Source organism: Lycorma delicatula, chromosome 5 (genome assembly GCF_047948215.1).
Source record: "Lycorma delicatula isolate Av1 chromosome 5, ASM4794821v1, whole genome shotgun sequence".
In the NCBI taxonomy this organism is placed as follows: domain Eukaryota; kingdom Metazoa; phylum Arthropoda; class Insecta; order Hemiptera; family Fulgoridae; genus Lycorma; species Lycorma delicatula.
Window position 1 is genome coordinate 68,046,744 of NC_134459.1, and position 27,054 is coordinate 68,073,797.

General features: G+C 27.1%; 1 protein-coding gene across 3 annotated transcripts in view; it reads left to right on the plus strand.

The window, feature by feature from the left end:
• sas (stranded at second transmembrane protein) overlaps nucleotides 1-27,054 on the plus strand; it is a 329,651-nt gene that overhangs the window by 258,589 nt on the left and 44,008 nt on the right. For 2 of the 3 annotated variants that reach the window (XM_075366372.1, XM_075366370.1), the window contains exons 2-5: nucleotides 19,089-19,550; nucleotides 21,743-21,869; nucleotides 23,409-23,539; nucleotides 24,227-24,544. In XM_075366372.1, coding sequence (XP_075222487.1) covers nucleotides 19,089-19,550; nucleotides 21,743-21,869; nucleotides 23,409-23,539; nucleotides 24,227-24,544 — 1,038 coding nt within the window. The remainder of the gene's footprint in view (nucleotides 1-19,088; nucleotides 19,551-21,742; nucleotides 21,870-23,408; nucleotides 23,540-24,226; nucleotides 24,545-27,054) is intronic. The other variant, XM_075366371.1, reaches the window with a different exon arrangement.

Below are 27,054 nucleotides of genomic sequence, written 5' to 3' on the forward strand. Positions count from 1 at the left end.
GTAATTTAATAATAGTTTGGAAAATTAGGTACTCGATGAGGACATTAGTCTTGTTTTAGGAGTTACCATCAATTTATGATTAAAATACTGAAGAATATTAAAGATATATAAATTAGGACAGAAGTGGCTGAGTAGATATTTAACAATTACTAAAGATTATAGAAATATTTAAGCGAGGGAAAATCATTTTTTTGTCATTAGAAGTCAGAAGGCAATTGACGAAAGCCGTAAGCTTTATGCTTCCCTAGAATAATTTGTCAGTTTTAGTCACAATTGAATCAAAAAAGAACTCAACATTATCATACTGAATAAATACTATCATTCACAAAATTTGGCAAAAAGTTATAAACCTTTGGTGTCATGTAAGTGAAAAATCTACGAAAACACTCCTTCCGGGATCTAGGAAGTACATAATTACTCTTCCTTCGCAAATCTCGGCCAATTAGTCTATAGATAAGAGCCTTATCTCCGCTCCTAAGAAAGAAAAGTTTTACTACCTTAAACAAGTATAAATGCTCTATAAGTGGCTGCATATATTAGATCTGTAAGTTGTCCGAGATTTGAGGTGAATTACTCTAGGGTGTTGTGCATCGTCAAAAATCTTCATTTAGTTTCGCTACTTACTTTTGTTTCACTATTTCTTTGTTCGTTTTTAGTTGTTCTTTGTGTGATTAATAAGCCTACTGTTTGGTGTTTTCTTTCCTATTTATGTTCTGAATTTTGGTCTGTAATCAATGTTCTTTGGACTTATCTTTGTATGTACTTATTTATGTTTAATATATATTTATGTACGCTGTATAAGGATGTATGTATACATATCGTTCTTTCAAGGATTTCAGTGGAAACCTCTTTCTGAATGTCATTTTTTTTTTTGATAATCAGATTTACTTACGATCCGGTAAATTGGAAACGACTGAAAATTAAACACGGCGACAGAAAAAAATATTATACAGATCTCGTCATAAACTAATTTAGATGTTTGACGTTCACAGTTTAGATTAATCTAACATTTTAAATCCTTCAAAATCTTCTAGTTAAACATATTCCATATGATCACTAATTCTCCATATCTAAGCACAGTTTATATTTTAATTTAAAAGTTTCATTTATAAATGATTTTATATTAAAAAAAAACCATGCTTAAAATTTTATTCTGAATTACCTGTTCACAAGAATTAACTGATCAGGCGTCAGGCTAATCCACCAAATTTTATTAGAAAAGTTAAAAAGACGTCCGAGCAGGAATCTTTTCTAATAACGGTTTGAAAATTCTTACACTTTTAAATAGCTTTTTAATTTAATGTAATTTTTTACTAAATTTTATTCGTGCATTTTATGTTTATATTTAGTAGATTTTTCATATCATCTTGTTTTTGTGCTCTTTAGTACAGTGCTACATTAAATAAGAAAGGAAAGCACAAAAAGTACATAATGGACGTACGTATTTATACTGGTAAAAAAATAATAAAACCTTCTTCTCCCTTTTTTCCATTTTTCAATTTTTAAGGTTCTTCAAAAAGATTAAATTCTTGTGAAGATTCTGTTAATATGTATGAAATAATTAATTTTGCTTTATATCTTAGAAACGGTTAAAAGTACAATTATGAAATTTGATGAATAGTTTGTGTAAGAGAAAGATTTATTTTATTGTCTTAATTTTAAGATAATTAAATAATTAATTGGATGATGTATATGGAACGATGTTGAACTTTAGTAAAATTCAAACATTATTAATATATTTTTTTAGCTTTTAAAAAGAACATGGCCCTCAAAACACAGTTTAATATAACTTAACGCCATTAATATTTTTTTGTTAAATTTGAAAAAAATCATGTCGCTCTTAAAAATTGTATAAATTTTTTATTCATGTTACTCTTAGAAAACTTTGAAAAACCTGATCTTACAAAAACTTGAAATTTTTGTTTCTTTCAAAATAACTTTATTTTTAACTTTAAAAATATAGCAATTTTTACATCAATATAAGTTTTTCTAACTTTCAAATATTTAAAATTTATTGACTTTGAATATAATTTTTATAAATTTTCCAATTGTTAATATTCATAGTATTGGAATAATTTTGAACCTTTTATCACAAGATTAGATTAGTACACGATAATGTTTTATTCAAACAACGAAGATATTTTCATTTAACCTTTTTTTTTTTAACTATAATTTATGAAACTCTAGAATAAAAATCCAGTCAGACATGGAATTTTACGTATACAACAATTTCCGTTTTTTTATTCCCACATACAAGCTTTGTAAGTGTCTGTAGTGAATTAAGTAATCAGTCAAAAAATAAATAAAAAAATACACACCTTAGGACAAACACGAATTTTTATGAATTTCTGTTGGTTTAACAAATCAGTGATGTATTAAACATATAATTTTTTAACAAATCAATTGATACAGATATTTAAAAAATATCTATATATACTTTTCTATAAATGAGAAAACAGTTACATAGAAAAAAATAAATGTAAAATCGAAAGAACAGAAATAGTTTTCTAAGCTATTTAAAGAGGGGTTAAATTTTAACTGCTAATTTAATGCCAGATAGTTAAGTAACTTTTTATTTCCTTGTACAAAGTAAAGGAAGTATTGTGATCGCGAAAAATTTCAGTTTTCAGATTTCAACGGAAATATCCATTTTGACTAGTTTCGGCGTGACGTTTATACGTACGCATAATTCAAAAACGATTAGCCGTAGAATGTTGAAATTTTGGATTTAGGACTTTGTAACGTCTAGTTTTGCACTTCCCCTTTTGATTACAATCGACTGAACCAAAAGTGTCCAAAAAAGCTCAAAATCCAAAAAAATTGTATTTCAGAGTTTTTCTTAATTACAGAAATAAGCCTTCATTGAGAACTTCTCAAAGTTATATCATAAGTGGTACTTAATTTCATTGGTTCCAGAGTTATAACCAAATAAAAGTTTAATTAATGAAATATTTGGATCTTACAAGGAAAAGGCATATCCGTTCGAATCGGACTTCATCTCCTTTTTTTTAACTTGTCTTTTTTAATTTAAATTTATTGATCTATTAATAATTATTAACCTCTGATTGTAAAAAAAAAATTTACGATAAATAATAAGTCAATAATAACAATAAAAAAAAATATATGAAAAAATATAAGAAGTTATTAATGAAATAAAATTTTATGTCCTTTTCATTAAAAAAAAAAAAGTGTATATATGTAATTTAATAGGCGTACAAGGAAGTCATGTGGTATCCACATCAACTTTTTCATTTTTTATTTTTCATTTAGGATGTAATTGATTTTGTAGATTCTATGTTTCTTGTACGATTTATTTTTATTTCAGTTATTTTTTTTTTTTTTTTGTCTTCAGTCATTTGACTGGTTTGATGCAGCTCTCCAAGATTCCCTATCTAGTGCTAGTCGTTTCATTTCAGTATACCCTCTACATCCTACATCCCTAACAATTTGTTTTACATATTCCAAACGTGGCCTGCCTACACAATTTTTCCCTTCTACCTGTCCTTCCAAAATTAAAGCGACTATTCCAGGATGCCTTAGTATGTGGCCTATAAGTCTGTCTCTTCTTTTAACTATATTTTTCCAAATGCTTCTTTCTTCATCTATTTGCCGCAATACCTCCTCATTTGTCACTTTATCCACCCATCTGATTTTTAACATTCTCCTATAGCACCACATTTCAAAAGCTTCTAACCTTTTCTTCTCAGATACTCCGATTGTCCAAGTTTCACTTCCATATAAAGCGACACTCCAAACATACACTTTCAAAAATCTTTTCCTGACATTTAAATTAATTTTTGATGTAAACAACTTATATTTCTTACTGAAGGCTCGTTTAGCTTGTGCTATTCGGCATTTTATATCGCTCCTGCTTCGTCCATCTTTAGTAATTCTACTTCCCAAATAACAAAATTCTTCTACCTCCATAATCTTTTCTCCTCCTATTTTCACATTCAGTGGTCCATCTTTGTTATTTCTACTACATTTCATTACTTTTGTTTTGTTCTTGTTTATTTTCATGCGATAGTTCTTGCGTAGGACTTCATCTTGCGTAGGATCATCTATCAGTTATTTTATCTTTGTTTAATTCTTTGAATTGTAATTATATAATAATTAAATTTTTATTGTGTATGTATTGGGGGGGGGGGTGCGCGCGCGAATAGTTAAATTGAAAAATATTATATAGAAATTAAATACACACAAATTATCTCAAAAATGTAATTTTCTCCTACTAACTCGTATGGTTTCAAATTCACCGTTTAGTGGTTACCATCTAGATATTCCACACGGCCCTCTACCGTCTGACTTGGAATAAGCCGAATTCCTAATCGCTCCTAATTTATGGGAATGTATTATGTCGATAAAGTTTGGCCGATAAGATTTTTATTGTCTTAATCAAACAGTAGATCATTTACCCGCTGCGTTGGACCCACCTACATTTCGCTTGAATCGATATATTTATCGATATATAGTAATTCAATTTAGCAACAAGATGTATATATATACTTGTATTAGAAACGAGCTGCTTAGTATTAGTATAATAAACATTAAAAGATTATTAGGTTTATTTTAAATATTAATTTGATATTTTCAAACGTGAATTTTTTAAAGATAAAATATGACGTAGATTATTTTGTTACGGTGGATTACGAACACGGGTAGGTTAACATGTAACCAGAGATAGTATTACGGTGATGTCACCTTCCATTATGTTGTTTACCGATTACATATAGTTGTCCTGACAACATAAAAGAAAATCATTATTATTATTTACTCTTTTGTTATTATACCCTTAATTTACATCTTAAAAAATAGATGATTTAACCTTTGACGTGTTATTCAAGGTGATAATTATATAAATGAAATAATCTTTTAAAAAACTATTAAGCATAATTGAGTTTTAACATTTCTTGTAAAATGGCCAAATAATTTTATTTCTTCTTTTTAAAAATATTTATTTAAAAAAATAACAATAGTAAAATGGAAAATCGCACAAAAAATTTAAATATATTATATTCAGTTCTTTAAATTTCAATTTTCTGAAGACGATACCAATTTAAAAATAAACGAATACCAGAAACTTACCCTTCGTGTGAACCAACTTCGAAAATTTAAGACTGAAAAAGGTATTATTCTTTCATGTTTGCGTTTTTTTAAAGTGAATTTTTTATGTTTATTTTTTAAGACAAAATCTTGTTCTTTATTTCCAAAAAAGCAACAAATAATTAAAAATAAAAAGAAAAGAGACTATCATATAACTTCTATTATGGCTAAGCTTCTTTGGGTAGCGAGAACATGTAAATTGTTTGTTTTTTTTTTTGCATTTTCTTCGTGTCTCAGACCTACCAGATTTCCAAAATTTAGTTTTCAGGGATGTTTTATAAAATAAATATTACTATTTAAATAAACAGTACAAATGTTATTTAATTTTTATTTATTTGCAAGGTAAAATTCATGAATTATAATTCGAGAAAAACTTTTTAAGAAAAGTAAATTTTCCCTTTTAGATTTAATTAATATGCTCAGTCCGGTAAATGAATGTCCCACCAGTAACTCCTGAAAATCAGCCCAGGAAATATTGATTTAAATCTGTGTAATAATATAAAGTTATTTTGTTTTTCTTTTAAGTAACTTATTGTAAACCGTGAGATAGATTGATAGATGAAAAACCATTTTTTTGAAACATTTTTAAATAATTTAATAAAAATGAAATTAAAAAACTTAGGGAAATTTTTTCATCGGAGATCAGTTTGAATAACATTTTAATTATATTCTATCCTTTGATGTAGAGTACTTCGGTTATACATTACCGCATTACATTCACATGCAACATAGGTCTACACAATACTGTTTGCATGTGAATATGTTTAACCTAATTCACATAACATCTTGTTAAAATGTGTAGTAAATTTGTTACTTAAGTTGTTATAGAAATCATCTATTTTTACAGACACTCTTTCTTATAATAAATATTCTTTTCACTTTCATATATATATATTTTTTAAATGCGAGGTTATTGCATATTTAAATAAATAATACATTATTTTTTATTGTTCATTATTTTAAGCTAAAGAAACAAATGCTGGGATTTTTTTTTCTTTGGCAGAGATTTTTCTTATTTAATTTCAAACATAATAATCGGTAAATACACAGACTAAACACAGACTAAATACACAGATTAAACTTGTCAGCTTTAAAAGAAAAAAAATTCTTATACTTATGCCTACCGAATTTAAGAATTTTTAGAGGTTATGAATTTTTTTCCAAATTTACAATAAAAAATTAAAATATGTTAGTTCATTTGATATATTTTTTTTAATGATCTGGTTTAGTGATTCTCACTCAGCAGAATGTGCTAAAAGAGGTTAAAAGTTTAATCTGATACGATTAACCTACATTATACATTACAACTAATTAATTATTATAGCTGTATGTAGCAATCTTAATTTAATCATCCAAAAGTACTTTTTCACTGTAATTATACTTTTCTTAAAAAAAAAAAAAGTTTTATTTCTTCTTTCGACTATAGTACGATATAGTAAAGTGCTATAGTCATAGTAGTACCTTATTACTCATAATAAATGGTTGAGTTTAAAATTATGAGTTATTTTACTTCTCATAAATCAAATAAGTAATTTAACAAAGAACTTATTTAAAATCATGTCGAAATAAGGTAACCTTCGTCACATATCAAATTGAATAAAAAAAACTAAAACGAGTAAAAAAAATAATAAAGAAATTTTTCTTTTCAAACATAAAATTATCATGAAAAACGGTATTTGATTTTTTTTTTTTTTTTTTTTTTTGCATTTGTATGTAAAAGGTTTCACGTACTACTATAACAAATGACTAGCTAATGTTATGCATAGTACAGTATACTTACACGAAGAGTAAACGTTTAACATCTTTTACTACATTCTTCTAAATTGAAATAATTACGTCAGACAAAAAAAAAATGGAAGATAAAATTTAAGTTCTTTTAAATCATAAAAAAAGTATTCTCTTAGTTTTTCTGTGTTAAAGTTATTATATTATCTTTTTAAATATAATTTATTCGGAAATTTGATATATTACTAAAATAAGATAGTGAAAATATTATCTCCTTAGTAATTGCTGAATTTAGCACGAGATTGTAACTCAACGATTCAGGCTGCTACATTGTAAAAATTAGATTTAATTCAAACATGGATTTTTCATACGCTATATTTCCATATCCCACACACAAGCTTCACGTTTATATGGCGATATCATTAAAAACAAATTGTATTAATAACAACTAAAAACATCAACAAAGTATAATAATAATAATAATAACAATCATTATTATTCTTGGGTGCCTTCAACTTCTCACGCCATCAACAGGAAAATTTGAATATTGTTAAAAAAATTTGATGTGGACACTACATGACATACTTGTACGCCTATTAAATTACAAATACACTTTTTTTTTTCAATGAAAAGTACATAAAATTTTATTTAATTAATAACTTCTGATCTTTTTTTTTTCATTTTTTTTTTATTGTTATTATTGAATTGTTATTTATCTTAATTTTTTTTTACAATCGGAGGTTAATAATTATTATTAAATTAATATATTTAAATTAAAATACAAGTTAAAAAAAAGAGATGAAGTGTGATTCGAACCGATATGCCTTCACCTTTTAAGATCAAAATATTTCATTTGGCTATAACTCTGGAACCACATTGAAAATAAGTACCACTTATGATATATCGTTGAAACGCTTCCAGTAAGGGCGTATTATTGCAGTTAAATAGAAGTCTAAAATTCAAGTTATTGTGGATTTTGGGCTTTTTTGGATACTTTTGGTTCAGTTGATTGCAATCAAAAGGGGAGGTACACAACTAAATGTTAACAACTATCCTAAATTCAAAATTTCAACATCCTACACCTAATCGTTTTTTAATTAAGCGAGATACATTCGTACGTACAGACATTACGCCGAAACTTGTCAAAATGGATTCATAGATGGTCAAAATGTATATTTCCGTTGAAATCCGAAAACCGAAATTTTTCTCATTCACAATACTTCCTTTATTTCGTACAAGGAAGCAAAAATGCATAGCATCCGTTTTTATTGGAAGGCTTTAAAGAGAATTTAATTCTGTTTTCTATTCTGACACAAACCGTCACAAATATTTACCGTAATTATATTTTGACTAATTTTATAATATATATAATATTCCTGGAGATAGTATAGTTAGTCGAAAACTCTTGAAATTTTTATTTAATTATAGTTTCTTTACTTTTAATTAGATTAATTATACCAACCGACTATGATTAAATTTGATCTAAAATAAAAATAGTTTTTAGACGATTTACAAAATAATGTAACTTCCATCCATTACGAAAATTAATTTAAATAATCAGGAATTTTTAATTTGAAACTGTTTTTCTTTGTTTCGAAAAATAAATTGTATCGCTTTGTAGTATCTTGAAAGTAGTGCTGTACAAAAAAAATTATACGCAGCATTACATTAAGGAATTTTTTTTTTACGACCACAAATCTTAATTATTTCATCTACTAACAAAATTACGACTTTCAATATTCAAAAAGATTATTATATGTGCAGTTTATAATATAAATAACTATTTTAGAATTCTTTTTATTTTTTCAAATTAATCTTTCATGTGGTATCTCGTTCAAAATAAATTCTGTGTAGGTCATATACATAGAACTGTTGATAACTTTGAATTATTATGCTCCCAAACTGGAGTGACGGCCTACATATAATTATTGCGATCTACTGAATGACTTTAGATTATTTAATTTCGCTTTAAATAAGATATTTAAGTATTTCATGATAAAGATAAGTGTTAAAAAGAAATTGTTTAAAAAATGCCCTATTTAATAATTTAATTGTAATATTTTGTTGGATACACTTCATTTCCAGCGTAATGAGTATCGACCTGCGACCACTGGCACGTAAAACCAACACTTTAATACATGTAGTAATACTTACTATTATAAAATGAATAGTGAGTCTTTCATTATACACATTATTCATTTTATAGTGTGTATATTGAAAGACATTATGCATACTAATTTGTGTATAATGTCTTTTATACACAGATTAGTCTGTAATGTATGTAAGACACAAATTACACACTAATGTAATGTATGTCTTTACATTAGTGTATGTAAAGACACACTAATACATACAGTTTTAGTGTGTACGCTGTATATATGTGATATTTCACATACATACAGTGAAATATCACTGTTTCAGTCTTTTTCTAAAACAGTGATATTTTTGTCATTTTCTCGAAATTAATCTTCACTGAAATATTAACTCAGCCAAACGTTTCTAACAACCACTAATAGGCTAAGAAAATATATTACTATTGTATTTTGTTTACTTGTTATCTTTTTAATGAACTAATAATACAATTATTGAAACCGTAAATAATTTCGCTCTTAATATTTCTGATATCTTGTTAATTACTTACTGAAGGAAAGTTAATTAACCAAAATAACGTTTATAATCTCCCTTTCTCGTTATCAAAAACCGTATCACGATAACTGATACGGTATATTTTATTACATCCTAACCAAAAGATTACTTCTTCGTAATGAAGACGTCGACGTAACATTAATTCTCATAGCTATATTATGTTCTTGGTCGTGGATTTTATAAAGGAAATATCGTAGTTTGTACTAGCTAAGAATATTAATCCAAAGGAATCAGCCATTCAGTTTCAATAAAATCATCAAATGCGTTTATGTGAAAACGGCTAACCAATGACTTTGACGCTATCTGACAGATAAAGATGTACCACGTTAGGTCATGCAGGCATGAGACAGGATTAAGAAAGGGCACCCGGTTTGAAACCAGTCAGTTACCATTTTATTCCATAGTTATATTATTGTACCAAGCAGTATACAACAATGCAATTTTGTGTAGGCAAATTGAAAATGAGCGTTAAATGAGCGATTGGAAAAAATATTTACGAGAGGTGTGTGCCGACCACCTAATGAAAATTCAACATAAAATTGATGAATTCAGAAGATTATGCATATGGAACGCGCAGACAACGACGATTTATTTCATTTGATCCTGCAAGGCAAAGATGGAATTCCGGCCACCTGAATAACAACTTCTGGGGAACACATACCATGTAAGAGGAACATTTACCTAGTTTTCTATATAATATTCGGTAATATAATTAATTAATTAATGCAATTCGGTATATAATTATTTGGTATATAGGTACATATATTTAGGTATATGTTAGAAGAACATATGAAAAATAACAATAATAAATAACCAACAAGTTAAAGTGACGGGGGCATAATACTCCCTTCCTTAAGTTTTGCTCATGAGAAGGAATATCTGTTTTCATTGGTTTAATATTCATACCATTTTTGTCTTATTGAGATACATTTTTATCTTATCCGATCAGCAAAAGAGATCAGCATTAAATCGCGGTAGGCAATCTAAATTTACACTTTATTAAAAAACCAAAATTAGCTTTCGATTAGGATATGCCTAAAAATTCAGAAGTTTTAGGCAAATCCTAAAAATCTTTTTCTAAAAGTACTGAATACTCTGTTTTTTTGGTTCTGTAGTTCTGTAGGTTTTGAGGTATGAGGAGTACGAAAATTCCATTCACTTAAAATGTAAAATCTTAATTTCCATATATATATATATATATATATATATATATATATATAGGTCTACGTATAAAATTTATTTTATACAAATCGAAAATCTCAAAAATTATTAGATTAGTTTCATTGAAATTTAGATATGCTGTAGCAGTGTATTTGAAGTATTGCATGTGAGAATTTGAAGAAGATTAGTTGAGTCGTTCTTCAGTTCCGCTTAATTTAAGGTCGTTAACAGTCAACATAACCTCAAATTAAGGTTAAGCTGACTTTGTATTTGTGTATGTTTCATACGCACTTATGCAGTGAGTCACAGTGATGAGCGAGTTTAACTTGATTCTTGTGTTTAGTGTCTATTTGTTAATCGAACGTACATACTCCGTTGTCTTCTGAAAATCAGTACATTTTTGACTGCGAAATCGTGAGATAATCGGAAACTAAAGATCGGTCTTCGTGACTGATCTTTGTTTTTGTTTTTATTAATTAATTATTACTTTCCTTCATATTTTCTTAGTTATATTGGATAAGTACTTTTTCTGCAATATCTGCTAAATATTGTTTAACGTTCGTAATGGCCAATTAAGTTAGATTTTAAATTAAATTATTATAAAAATGATTTTGTACGGCGATCTTGTTTTCCAGAATTATAAGTTAAAAATAAAAATATTTACCCTCATTATTTTTAATTAAATTATCCAGTAATTAAAAAATATATTTTTTTATAGATTGCTATGATGTACCGAACGTACTATACTAAGGTTTAATCGCTAATTTAATGTCTATATGCTAATCAAAATTAAAACATTCATATTCCTTTTGGTTAAGTGAAATGAGAAAAAAATATTTTTCTATTTCGGCTGTATGGCCTTGCCTGGTACTCAATTAATTCCATTCAAAATTATATTTCTATTGTCGAACGCCTGAAGGCCAGCGAATTATTTTTAATACTTATATAACTAAAACTAATTCACGATTGTCTCTTAATAACAATAATCTTTTTTTTAATGGTAAGCCCTTTATAAATTTCATTTGAAAAGTCATTAACTCTTTCACAAAAATTCTCCTAATTTAATTTTTTTTAATAAAAAAAGTACTTTGTATTATCAAGTAGAAAAGAATAAGTATATTTTTATTGTAAACTACAGAACTGAATTTATTCTATGTTGGACTAGCTATTTTATAAGCTCTTAACGATGTTAAGCAAAGATCATTTGTAAGAACTGTAGAAAAAAATAATAAAAGAGCATGTTTACATTTACCTATACATAAACAAAAGACTTTTTTAACATCTCATCAGAACCTTCAATAAGTAACTCTGATGATACGTATAAAAATTGACTGCCGTCAAAATTAAATAATGACATAAAAAACTGAACTAAATTAACAAAAAACCATATTTCTCAGCCAATAAATCTGGATTAAGTGAAAGAAAAAAATATGAACAACTTAGATTACCTAATCGGTTTAAATCAAGCTTTCCTTGGTTTTCTGTAACCTTATCCAGATGTACAGATTAAAATTATTTCAAAAGTATGAGGTAATTTAACTGGTTTTCACTAGGCAACAAAAATAATAATAAATATTATCTGTTTTATTTGTTTAGACTGGATACTACAACAGAACTGAAATATGGGAATTCACTTGATTAACCTAAATTACTTTCAAATCTTTGTTATCTAAAAGCTTTTCCAAGATCTTACCTTATTAAAAGCCTCACAAGATATGGTTATGTTAAAAATGCCTAAACAATGCTTTACAACCTTGTACGATGTGTTAGATGAAATGGATGAAAAATCATCTCTCACTTGCCAGGAATCGAACCCAAGACCAGTACCACTGATCACAAGCGACCGGCCAAATATAAAATTTAGCAGAATATCAGTAAATCTTAATAAAAAATTATAATTATTTATTTCGATATTAATTTACCCAAAAACCAAATATACTTATTTACATACCTTAAATCCAGTTCAACCATCAATCTAAAAGAAAAAATCTGATATGGGTACCACATGATTTCCTTGTACGCCTGTTAAATTACATATACACATTTTTTGCTGCACTTCATTTAAACTTTTCTGCTTATAAAATATTTATTTAAAAATAATTTGAAATTAAATTCCAGTAAATAACAAACTATCGAAAAGATTACTCTATGGTAATTTCATTTACTAAAGTAACATTTTTACTTAACTTCTATAAAATAGTTAATATTTACCTATAAAAAATAAATTTTAAATTCTTATTCGTATATTCGTTTTTTTTCACGCAACAGATTTCAAAATCAAATCTTCATGAAATTCTTATGTGGTAATGTCACTGATTTATTTTTATTTCTGCAATGAGAAATAAACAAAAATATTGTTACGCTGTCAAAAATCTGAAACTATTAACAAGAAAATAAATATTATTTTAATTTTATGTTTGAGTAAAACCCTTTTTAACGTCTTTCACTTAATTTCTTCCAAAAAAGAAAACACCTAAAAATACGCTGAATGATATTTATTTAAACAGCTTTGTCAATACTGTTTGTTGTTTTTTACTTCCTCGTACGAATTAAAGGAAATACTGTGATCGCGAAAAATTTCGGATTCCAAATTTCAACGAAAATATCCATTTTGACTATTCCTGAATCCATTTTGACTAGTTTCGGCGTGACGTACGTACGTGCGTGCGTATGGACGTATGTATCTCGCATAACTCAAAAATGATTAGCCGTAGGATGTTGAAATTTTGAATTTAGGACTGTTGTAATATTTAGTTATACACCTCCTCTTTTGATTACAATCGACTGGATCAAAAGAGTCCAAAAAAGCCCAAAATTTCAAAAAAATTTGGATTTTGGACTTTTTCTTAACTGCAGTAAGACCTCATTGAGAGTTTTGCAACATAATTATTTTCATTGGTTCCAGAGTTATAGCCAAATAAAATTTTAATTAATGGAATATTTTGTTCTTACAAGAGGAAGGCACACGGTTCAAATCACTCTTCATCTCCTTTTGTTTAACTTTTTTTTTATTTAAATATATTGATTTATTAATAATTATTAATCTATGACTAAAAAGGTTTTACAATAAATAATTCAATAATAACAATAAAAAAAAATGAAAAAATATCAGAAGTTATTAATTGAAATAAAATTTTATGTACTTCTCATTTAAAAAAAAATGTGTATATGTAATTTAATAGGCGTACTTTATATGTGGTGTCCATATCAAATTATTTTGTTAGAGATGTATCAAATAAACACATTGAACTCAGCTGTACTTTTAACAAAATTAATTTTTTATAGTATCTTTATCAAGGGGCACTCCTGTTTATAAACCATTTTAAAAGCCGTCATTTTATGTTTTTATTTTATTTATTTTGGTTACGGTATTTTAAAATTTTTTTAATGTTTACGTAGATATACGAGTGTAATAATTTATATAGAACAATTTTTTCCTATTAAAATGTTTAATTACATTTTTCAATAATTTGCTTAGGCATGATCGACAATTCAACAACGTTTATGAATAAAGATACTATTTTTTTTTAATGCTATTATATATATAACACATACACACACACACACACACACACACACACACATACACTGTATTTTATTTAACTAAAATCACAAGAATTTTATAGTTTTATAACGAATACAGTATTATAATATAGGCCAGCAAAATATTATAGAGAATTCTAGACTGTACAATATTTCTAATCTCTAAATGAGGTGTAAATAAAGATTACTAACTGATATTACAACAATAATTTAAATTAAAAAAAAAATTATAATGAAAAAAAATAGAAATAAATCGTACAAGCTAGAGCACAGACATTGTTAATTTTCTTTTTTTAAATCACATCCTGTGAATTAGGACGTTCTTTCTTACATTCACTTCATTTTCTCTTTAGGTCACATCTGTTCAGATCGTATCTAACAATCGGTTAGAGATTAATCTATCGACAATAATTTTATCGTTTGACAATTGTACTCTTATTAACCTTTATATTGTAGAGAGATTTTTTTTCATTCGAACCATATGTAGTAAAAAATAATCAGGGCATTTTATTAAAACATACTGTACTATCTGGGTTAGAAAAAAGGAATAGCAAGCAGGTAGGTAATTTTTTTAACATTATTATTATATGTAAATTATTGCGCTCTAATAAACCAGAATTGTTAAGCTACGATTTGTTTATTTTTTTCTTTCTCTTTTTTTAATCACAATTGCTAAGATTCAAGTAATTTTTATTCTAGCAAATAGCTCTAGGTATCTGAAGATCTGAAATAAATACGATCTCACTATAAAAACTCAAATCGTTCCAAGTAATCAAATCCAGGAAAGTTTTGAAATACTCACCAACGCCTGCTATTGGGGGCAATACCTCATTATAATTATCAATAGTCAATAAGTTACTAATAAGTGTACTAATAACGTTTAGTTACTAGTGTGAACCAGACGTATTATTTGACCAGTTATAAAAGCATACTTAGGTCTTTGTTATGTTTTCCTTCATGATTTTTCCTACATCCCTTCTATCTTTTTTCTCTGTACTGTGAGGATATACAAGTACATTCTTTTAATGTGGTTTCTACAGTAATATTAGTAATTATTTTTGGCTTTGAACATTTAGTTTGATTTTATATCGTGTAATTGCTTTTATATTAAATCTTTAACTTTTTTAACTCTTAAAAATGGTGGTGTTGCTGAATTTTTTAGTTTCTCGGTCATTTATACCAATAAATATATACTGATGCTAATATAATTTTGAAAAAATCCGCTATAAACTACATCACGTATTTTTTTTTTTTTTTTTAATTTTAATTTAACATAATTTTTTTTTTTAACTACAGCGTTTTCATAGAAGAATGGTGGGGTTTCTGTAATTCAGATCAAGGCAGGTCTTCGGAAATCAGCTGATTTCCAAGTCGAGAGTTCCAACGATCAAAACCTAGTAAAGGCAGTTACTTTTATACGGATTTGAATACTAGATCGTGTATACCGGTGTTCTTTGGTGGTTGGGTTTCAGTTAACCATACATTTCAGAAATGGTCGACCTGAGACTGTACAAAACTTCACTTACACTCATACATATCATCCTGATTCATCCTCTGAAGTAATACCTGACGGTGATTACCGAAGGCTAAACAGGAAAAAAAGATCAAGGCAGTAAGAAAATTTTGAGAAGTTATGTTGGTAACCCTAATAGCCTTCAACCCAAAGGTTTGTGTAACAGCATTTCAAACCACCATAACAGTTTTTGTATTGCTCAGATGTGTTTAGTTCGTAACTGTATTCACTGTTCAAGAAAAAGTAAAGTGTATTTTGTAGCAGGCTGAATTAAAGTCCGTAGTTTTTGTTCAACGTCTATTTCGATGTGAATATGGAAAACAGCCACCACGTGAAAATAATATACGACGTTGGTTCAAACGGTTTGAAGAAACTGGATTTTTTCTCTAGCAAAAATCTACTGGCAGACCACAAGTATTAGATGAAACTGTTCAACAAATTTGACAGTTTACAATCAGAAGTCCTAACAAATTCATCCCTCGTCGAAGCCTCGAGTTTGATATTCTGAAAACAACAATTCGCAGTTTTACACAAAATATTGAGATTACATGCATATAAAATCCAGCTACTGCAGGAATTGAAACCTGATGATGGAGAAAAACGTTTCAATTTCGGTGTTGAAATTTTCCTCAAAGTAAATGAAAACGAACCATTTTTGACGATATAATTTTTAATGATGAAGATACATATTAATGGGTATGTTAACAGACACAATTCACGAATATGGGATCTGAAAACCCACAAGTAATTTTTGAGAAAGGACGCTACTCGTCTAAAGTTAATCGTGTGGTGAGATGAAAAACCATGAAATCGGGCCATTTTTCTTCGTTTTAAAAGACTATTAATGGAAAATTTTATCTCGATATGTTAAACAATTACTGCTTTCCTTAATTGGATGCACTCGAAAATATACAATGAATTTATTTTCAACAAGATAGCGCACCCCGCACTTTAATATATTCGTCAGCCAAGCCTTGAACGGAAAATTTGGACATCGATCGATAGGCCGACCAGGAACTTATACTCTGGCCTCCAAGGAGTCCAGACCTGACACTTTGTGATTTTTTTCTTGTGGGGGTGTATAAAAAACATTGTTTATACTAAAAAATACGCGACCCACGTCAATTAAAGGAAAGGATTAATGAAGCAATTGTAACCATAACAGAAGATATGTTAATTAGGGTTTGGGCAGACACTGAGTGTCAACTGGACATTTGCCAAGCGACTAATGGTGTACTTATAAAAATTTATTGGCTATGTAAAAAAAAACTGTTGAGATGACAAATTCGATAAATAAAAATCAACTGTAAGTATTTTTGTTTTCATTTAATTCATGTTCAAAATCATTCTTTTATGTAGACTTCATATATAAATTATTTCCATAAATGCAGATCGATTTCTTTACAGAATATGATTACATCTGTATGATTCGAAAAGTATTATACAAATAATGAAATAAAATCATAATATTGTGTTTTATTTATTATTCATGTGCTTTTTTATGATTAATTAACTATGTAAGAGTGAAACTTGTGCATGGGAATATAGAATTGAAATTTTGTAATGCATAAAAAATGCCATAACTGTCCCAGGATTCGAACCCTGAACTGTTCAGATGAAAGGCTACCTGTCTGCCACGTAATTGGTGTTATCTTTCATTTAAAGTAAAATTTCTAAAAAAAAAAATACCATACACAAATATCTTCGTAAATTATACAACTAAAAAAGACTAAAAATCAACAGTTTTGTCAAAAACTTTTTTAATCTATAGTACAGACCCACTTTAAAAAAACATTTTTTTTTTAATTTTTCCACAAAATGTGGTCGCACTAATAGATTGAAAAATTATTACTTTTGAAAATGAAAATATAACTTCAAATTTTTTCTTCTATTAATTTCGGGTCCTGGATAAGATTTGCTAATTAAATGCAGTGTTAATTTAATCTCTTAATACTAGATAATTCTGCAACAACACATGGAACATCTGTGGAGAAAATCTTAATGAACAATTTCCCTTAAAATTTGTCCCTGTTGAAATTTTTGATAGCTAATGACTATAACACTCAACTATTAGTACTTCAAAAAAAAAATGATTTCATTAAATTTTTTCTGAGGTACACACATACAAAACTGAAGGATGGTTCTTTCACATTTTAAACTAAGTGTCAAAATAAGTTTATTAATACTGATATAATGTTGCTGCCAGAATGTAACAGTTCTGGATGACTTCACATGTCACTCAAAAAAGTAGTGTAGCAATTCCCTTGAATAATGAGTTTTCGACACCAAGTTTACTAGGGAAAATAAGAAGTGAAGTAGTTACCCATTAACTTCTTCATTGAAATGTATATACTTTTGCAATCCAAACCTATTGAAATGCACATGATATTCAACCCTATAAACAAAACTTTTTCCCTATACACTAAATATTGGGTGTATAATGAATACAATTACTTTCTGAAAAAACAACTTTGCTCCTTTTTGACCTCAGACAGCTTATTATATTTTAATTATAAGAAAGATTGAGAAAACTAATATAAAATAACAAATCAATTTATAATACTCTGTTAGAAAAAGTTCAGTACATTATTTCCTCCATCAATGGAATAAAACAGTATATATAAGAGAAGACTGAAAAAATACAGTTACTTTTTCAGAAAAGTTGTATATTCATGAATATTTAATTGAGAGCACTTATTAACATGTAGAAATATAACATTTTATTAAGAGATTTTTCTTAATAAAGTATACACCTACAAAGTATAAACCTACAGTAATTTATTTGTATTAAAACAGTGTACAAATGACTTTTACGCATCATAATTTCCTTCGCTACAAAAATTGTTTAAACTTTAATAAAAATAATATATGTGACACTTTCTAAAACTAAAATCCTCAATATATATATACACATACAAATCTGGATTATCATCAAACAACCTCACAAATTGTAATATTTTTGAGTTGGGAAATAAAAATACAATTTATTTTTATTATCAACTGATTCCAAACAAACAGAATTCTCCTAAGGCTTATTATTAGTACACTGCTCACATAAGAAAAATAATGTAGCTTCATATTTTGTCACACAACATAGTGAAAAGAATTGTTTTCTCCTACAGAAAATGGTATTTTTCTGCATATTGTCTTTTCTCATAGTATAAACCATGGGTTGAAGTTTTCACTTTTTTCAATCATACTTTTCATTATTTGTTATTTTATTATATGAATTACTCTTTATTCTAATAAATAACACTTCCATCCAATAATTTTGTGATGAAAATTTAGTAAAAATAATCTAGGAAGAAGATTTCACACAAATTCATTTGTTTTAATTAATGATTATTATAATGATAATTTATAATGATTTATTAATGTTTAAATTTTATTTTTTCAGAAAATAAAGTGGATTCAGCAATTAGCACAACAGAAATAGTGATGTCATCAGAGAGCGCAGGAACTACCACACCTGGCCCTCCTCCAGAACCTCCAAACACTGGAGGATCAGTAATAACAACAATAATTCCTTTATCAACAAACAATGTTTCGAATGAGCCTTTAATGAATCAGCATAAAAGTAGGGCATTAAATTTAACAGAACCTCCATTAGATGATGTATCGATGGATAACGATGAAGATGATATGATGGAAGGAAATTCTACTAATTGTATGCCGGGTGATACGTTTGACAGAAGCTGTGATGAAACATGTAAATGTGAAAACAGTGGAGTTACTTGTAGACCTAGACCTGCTTGCATACCGCCATATGTTCGTCCTTCTACGGATACGATTTGCCATCAAACACCTTCTAAAGAAGATCCATGCTGTGTTTTACTTGACTGTCCTCATGGAGGAGGTAGTAAGTGTTGTTATTTATTATATAATGTATCCACTAAACACTCATTTAACTTAAGTATCTGTTTTAATGTAGAGTACCATATATATATATATATATATATATATATATATATATATATATATATATCCAATCCATTAAAAAATATATAATCTCTTTGTATACTTTGTAAATAATACAAATTATTTTAAATAGTTCTGCTTTATCATTTGTTCTCTTTTGAAAATAAGCCTGTGCTAAAGAAACTCACTAAAAAAGATAATTTAAAAAAATTAAAACAAGTGAATAAATACATTCATTATGATAAAATTATTAATCGTCATAGCAGTAAATTAAAGGTACTCAACAATTTTATCTCCTTTTTACACAATCAAGCTGAAAAAATGAAAAATTCAGAAAAAACCTGTACCAGCACTCCCTTGTTGATAAACTTGTTACACTTCAATTATTAAATTATTAATATACTCTTATACCATTTCTTAACAAGCACGAAGATAATGAAAAACGCATTTTAATTCTGCATGCAAATAAAATTGATTAAATGTTTGAGCAAATCAAAAAGCACAAAACTGAGCTAAGAGATCACATTTTCCTGTTTTTTTCTTTTTTCTAAAAAGAAGGTAATCTGTAAAAATTGCATATATATGAGACAATCTTGGTTAATATATATACAAAATACTTTAAAGAAAGGTATTGATTAGTTCATTAGAATGCAACTAGAGAATTTACAAAGACATTGAAGTAAATATACTACTGATGTTTATCATAAACGTTCCTGATCAGAAAAAATCCATCAGTACTTCTTATAATTATGCCATCCAAATTTAATGAACTCAGTAGCATAATAAATTAAACTTAAAAACAGAGCAATTCTGTATTTAAGTAAATTTTTTAAAAAGGATTTTTTCTACTGAATAAAATTATTTCAAGAATTACTAAAGAAATTTTAAAATGCTACAGATTTCATTTATTATTAATGAATACTTTAACTTAGTTGTTATCAAGAAGTTAATATCAAAAACAACATGATAATATTTTTAAATGGAAGTAAAATATGTGGTTTTGAAGTCATGAGTTACAAGTCATTCCTAAAAATGATATAACCATTATCAAGAATAACATGCAACCCATACGAGGTTTATTATAAAAAAAGTGATTTGTAGTTTCCCATTGTCTTCTTCATTGATCTAAATAAACTTCAGCATATCAGCAAACAAGCCCCTCAAAATGCAGGTGATATTTAGCCCTATTGAAGACATTTTCACACTGTTCATCATATGGTTACATTCAAAAAAAGCAACTCTGACTGGTGCCTCTTGTGCCTTTACACCTCTTGGTGCCTCTGGTGCACCAGAGGTGCCTCTTGTGATACTTTACATGCACAACAGCCCCAAGAAAGAATGAGATGTATAGTGTAAAGTAACAAAATAATTTACTGATTTCTGTCATGAAAAATGCAACAAATATGGTGTCTCTATTTAGTAAGGGCTGAGAAGAATAACGCAACTTATTTCAGTATAATTTCTTTAATGATTTCACTGAAAACAAATTAATTTGTTAAAAGTTTGTCAATTCTTTAAAAAAATTTCAATCCCCTGAAAAATCACAAAATGTGGAACTTTCAGATTTAAAATATGCTAAATTATATTATAATCTTAGAATTTTCAGTATCATGAAGATTAAACTTTTTGAAAAACTCAGTTTGAAAAATGATTTATAATATATAATTTAAAAAGTGTATATAAGTGAAATGAAAAGAAAAATTCAAGTATCATGTAATTTATTTTCTTATGCTACACTTTTAATAAAGATGTTTTGGGTGATCAAGAACTTCCCTTTGAAGTTGTCTTCTTTAAAAATCAGACCAATTTTGATAACCTTTTTTATTATGAAATCCCTTAAATCAGTATTTCTAAAATGAAGCACTTGGGCTGAAAAATCTTTTCTCTAGTTATTTTGTAAAATATTAATATAAGGACTAAAGTTGTAGTGTAATTTGATTTCATAAACGTATTAAAGTTTTATAAAAACTTTACAAAACGTTTTTGAGAAATTCAGCTTTGAAATTTCACGAAATAAAATATCCATGTATCATGCAAATGTAATAATAATTATGCATTGTAACATTATAAAATTTTTATGTTAATCTTTCATAAGTTCTTGTATATTAAGAATATTATTATCTGTAATTATAGCTATGACTGAATCTACTGATCATTGTACATACAAAAATGAAACATATAAAAAAGGTGAAACATTTAATGATGCATGTGAAGCAGTATGTTCCTGTGAAGATGCTGGACACGTTTCTTGTAAACCAAGGTAATAAAATTATTAAATTATTATTGCGATAGTTTTTAAGTAAATAAAAAACAATGTTATAATTTGGAATAACACTGTTTATTAAGATTATATGCAACTAGGTATAATATGGATGTATAACAATACAGATAATCTGGGAATGTCTTACAGTCTACTGAGATCGGAATAAATGCAAACTGTAAAATACTTAATTTATTTGAAATTGTTATTAATGTACATATTAGTAATAAAATCAAGCTTAATAAAATCAGTTTTGAAGAAAGTAGACCTAAAAAATAGTATGCCTACAATAGTCAGACACTAAGTAATTCAAATTTTTCCCTTCAGTAAGGGAGAATGTTCTATTACAGCAACAGCACCTTACGCCAAAGATGTAAACCTGTATCGTTTATAAATACTACACACATTTAAATGGCAGGTCTATAATCTTATAGTATAATATGTTTTATTACAAAAAAAAATATTTCTTCACTTAGATTTTATTTTTTATTTTCCTCAACCTTTAGCTCATTCGTAGATATCTCTGTTTCGTCAGTATATTTGAATCTATATATGGAAATTTTGACTAAAAACATTAAATTTTAGAGAAGTATATAAACCATCTCAGTCACTGTTGTAAAATGTTTATATTCTATAATTTTATTCTACCTTTGTATAAATTATAATAATTAATGAAATAATATTTATTCCATCTCATTTTTTGTAGATAGTTGCATTGAGCTGCCAGTGTGCAATTTGCTAGAATAATGTATGAATGAATAAATATGAAAAATCTAAATTTTTTGATATGAAAAAATTAAATTCATTCTGTTGTATATATTTCATAATTCTGCATCAACTTGAAATAAGAAAAAAGATCAAAATTAAAAAATAAATGCTGTTTTGGAGTTGTGTTAAAAATAAAAATGTTTGTATTAAAATATCCTGACTCCAAATCATATGCGGATAAGTGGGGTTACACCAGTAGTATTTCCAAATGAATAATTTAGAATATTATTACACATAATTACTTTCATAATGGGAATTACATTAACTTTTAAATTAATAATTTATGTTAATTACAAGAAACAGTTATTATTATTTATTAATAAAATTTAATTTAATTTTTAGCTATGAATGACAGTAAAACTTACATAGACTATTTAAAAAAAAAAAAAACTAGATTAAATGTACTATGAATTAAAAGTTTTTTGAACTTTTAAATAAATATACTAAATATACTTTTAGTTTCTGTTGCGACCATCTTCAGTGACATTTTTTATCATAATATTTGCTTATGATTATTGAAAAACATTAGTGTAAATGTAACCACAAAACGGCCAGAAATAAAAAAATTACAATTTAATAATATTTAATTTTTTTTTTTGAAAACAGTAGATTTTAATGTTAAAATAAATATTTTTTCAGATTGTCACTAAAAATGAATATTCTGTGAATGAAAAAGTTGTGGATAGTTTATTACTGTAATCTGTATAAATTGTCAGTTTAATAATTTTGGAGAAGGATAAATCAATTAATTACTAACATATTTTTGTTTAGGTGTAGTGCTGTAAAGAATACAACATCAGATCGCTGTGTAGCAGTACCCGATACAATGGATCCATGTTGTACTGTTGTACTTTGTGATGTTTCACTACAAGACCATGAGTTGACTAGGCCAGGCTCAACAGGTGAGAAAATAGTAAAAAATAAAACATTTCTTTATTGATTAATACACTTTTTTGTTTTTATTGAATTTTTTTCAGAAATTAAATATTTTTGTTAGCCTTTCCTGCCCTGTTTATTGTTGTAGCTTCTGTTTAATTACTTTAACACATATTTTGTATAACCTTTGTTTTTATCTCTGTGAAAATGTGTCTTAAATCTTTTTATTTATCACTTTAATATTGCTTTATCAAATTTTATTTTCCTTTTATTTAAATTACAAAGGAAACACTATTTACTTAAAAATAATAAACAACTAAATTTTTAGAAACTCAGTTGTTTTAGAAATAATAAACAATAATGTATCATCTGTCCCATTTTGTTAGCTACACATTGAACAGTTCTTCTTTATTTACCTGAGATATTGTCTGACCTATAAAGGTCTTTCTACAACACCTCATCAAGTTTAATTTCCTATTAATCACTTTCATGATTGTGTTGCAGTTTATCCCCCTTTTTTGAATCCAATTTTTCTGCTATAGATTTATATGTAAAATTGAGAGAAGAAATTTAAATTTAATGTATTTTGTTAATTTTACTTCTTTTAATGTAATATATTTAATTATATTATTATTAATAACTGAGATTTTAAAAAGAAAAAAATGTTACCTGACCATAACTAGTGTAATTTAATGCAATTATTTATTTTACAGGGCCTGACGATAGTGATAATGAACCAGCGGATATTCATTTAATATCAGCGATACCTTTAAATAGTACAGCTGTTAAATTGAACACATCGGTAAAACTAGCTGGTAGAAATTGGAGTGTTGATGTTAGTGAAGATGAGAATACATGGACACCTGCTATTCCAACACAAGGAAGTACAGTTTTAGGTTTGGAACCATCAAAGACATACTTTGTCAGAGTTAAAGTTGATGGTACTATTAGTAATTCTGTTACAGTTACCTTACCAGCTGCGAAAAAAGTTGGTGGAATGTGTGAATATAAAGGAAAAAACTATACAAAAGGTATGCTGTATAATATTACTATTTATTTGTTAGCTTTAATTTTTATAGGTTTGTGGATTATGGTTTTAATACTATTTTTTCTGATACCTAAACTCTGACATCAACAGAAAAAGAGTGAGGATTTTTTCCAGAAACACTTTGGATTTTTTATTTTTGTTATTATATAATTAAACATTATATAAAATACATTTGGTTTAGAAGTAATCAATTTGAAAATCCCTATTTGTAGTCCATTGATTCACTGTTTGTTATGTCTGCATCAACAATTTGATGACTTCAGGCTATTAATAATTTAATTTTCAATACTGCCAAACCTTTTTTCGTATGTTTTATTCATCCATTGTCAAGTATTATTAGGACTTAAAACCCAACTATTTACATATTTTTGATTCTCACTATATACTACTTTAAATTATAAAATTAAAAAATTTAATGTCTATTAAAGTATAAAATAATATACTCTTAAATACAAATTAAAACTATAATTTATGAATCATCCCTTTTTCCCCTAGAAAAATGACTATTTCTCAACAACCCTTTTGCTATAAACAATACATCATAATCTGACCCAAACATCCACATCCGTTTGTTATAATTACATGTTATCATCCCATAGAATACAGAGTCATCATAGTTAAAAGATAATCTGACTACGTACCAATATACCACTGTACCACACACTTAATGATTGTTACTTATACAAAATTTATTACAAAATTACTTAGAGACTTGTGTTATTCTCCTTATATGTTCTTTGTTATCAGCAAACAATGGTGAACATATAAATTAAAAAATAAAACCCAAAGAAGTTACTCATAACATTGTGATGTTGGAGTGGCTATAATAATTTTTTATGTATACAAAGCAGTTTAAGAAATATTAAAATTTTAACTTCCATCATACTTGTGGCTAGAAGCTTCTTTTAAAATATTAACTGATAATGGTTCAATAATGCAACCTCATCAAGAAACTCCCACACAGTCATGAAGTGTGATTCTCATTGCTGCCCTATGCCTTTTATTAGAGCTTTATTTAAATTGACTTGCTATTAAGCAACTAATGAAGTAATTATAATTTGTTTTATTATTCATAATTGTATGCTATAACAACAGTAGTAATAGTAGTAGTAGTCTGTTCCATTATGAACTGTTTCAGCCATTATTCACTGCATACAACAGCACCCAACCATCCACATTTAGAGAAACTTAAATTTTTGCTTAACGCTGATAGTTGAATGGAACTGGTTAAATGTATCTCTCAGTAATAGTTTATTCTTATTATTGAATTGTTTAATATTAAAATACAAGCATATAACATAAATATTGAAATGTCTTCTGAAACCTGAAAAGTGTAACCCAGTCAGATTTACTAGTAAGGGAAATACAAAAGATTAAAAAACAGTATATTTTTTAATTTTAATTAATCATTGGCATATGAAAGGAATGATTTATCTAGAAGAAGAGGTGGAACATTCAGAAAAAAGGCAGAGTACACATGTTTCAAAGATCTAAAATATTTTTAAAAAAACAGGAATTATGATACAATTCCAGTACCTATAAGATACAATGACCAAATCCACGAAGGTGATCTTGATTATTTACAAAACAGGTATATTTATGAATGTATATTGTTTGAAATGTTGCAATTATTTCTATTTCTTTCTCTGAATATTATTTTGCATTTTTTCTCTTTAATTAAGATGTAAGATTTGAAAATAATTCTTTAAACGTACTTAAGCAAACTGTAGCATGTATAATGACTATAATGATTCAACTCCGACTCAAAAATAGGTTTCCAAGCACAAAACTATCCATAACTAAAGGAAAATGTGAAATGTTAAAGTATTAAACAGATCTTCAAAGATGTAATACAACAGATTATAAATGTATTTAATAAAGAATTATTTAAGTTTTAAGTTATTTGTTACTGCTTAAGCATTTTTTTACATTTTATATCTAGTGCTTTTTTATACATATTGTTATTTTTATAAAATATTTTAAATGGTTACACATATATAGAAATAGTGGCTCTTTGTGACCTCATCACTGATACCAAAGCTGCTATACAAAACCTAGCTGGTATGTTGTCCAGTGCTTTACAAGCCTAGGAGTTACTAGGTAGATATATTATACAAGGAATTTCAGAAAGAGTTGTTTTCTTTAAAGAGCAGACAATTATTCATAGAATTTGATGCATTAACCAGAAATATGAAACTAGAACATTGTGGGAGCACCAAGGTGATGTGTGTTTGCACTCATCATGAACCCAAGAATAGATACTTTGAAATTGCCTACGTAACAGTTAAGAATGGTTAAAAATTCCATTGTTTGAAAGAATGTTTTTTTTTTAATAACTTTTAACATTTGCTTTGTTGAGAATTTCCAAGATTTTATGAAACAAAACGTGAAAAAAAACATAAAAAATACTTATTTCAAAAAGAGGGATGATGCATTACCTCAAAAATTCTATCATGGAGAAAGTGCTAGAAACTACATGAGTTTTCATATTTT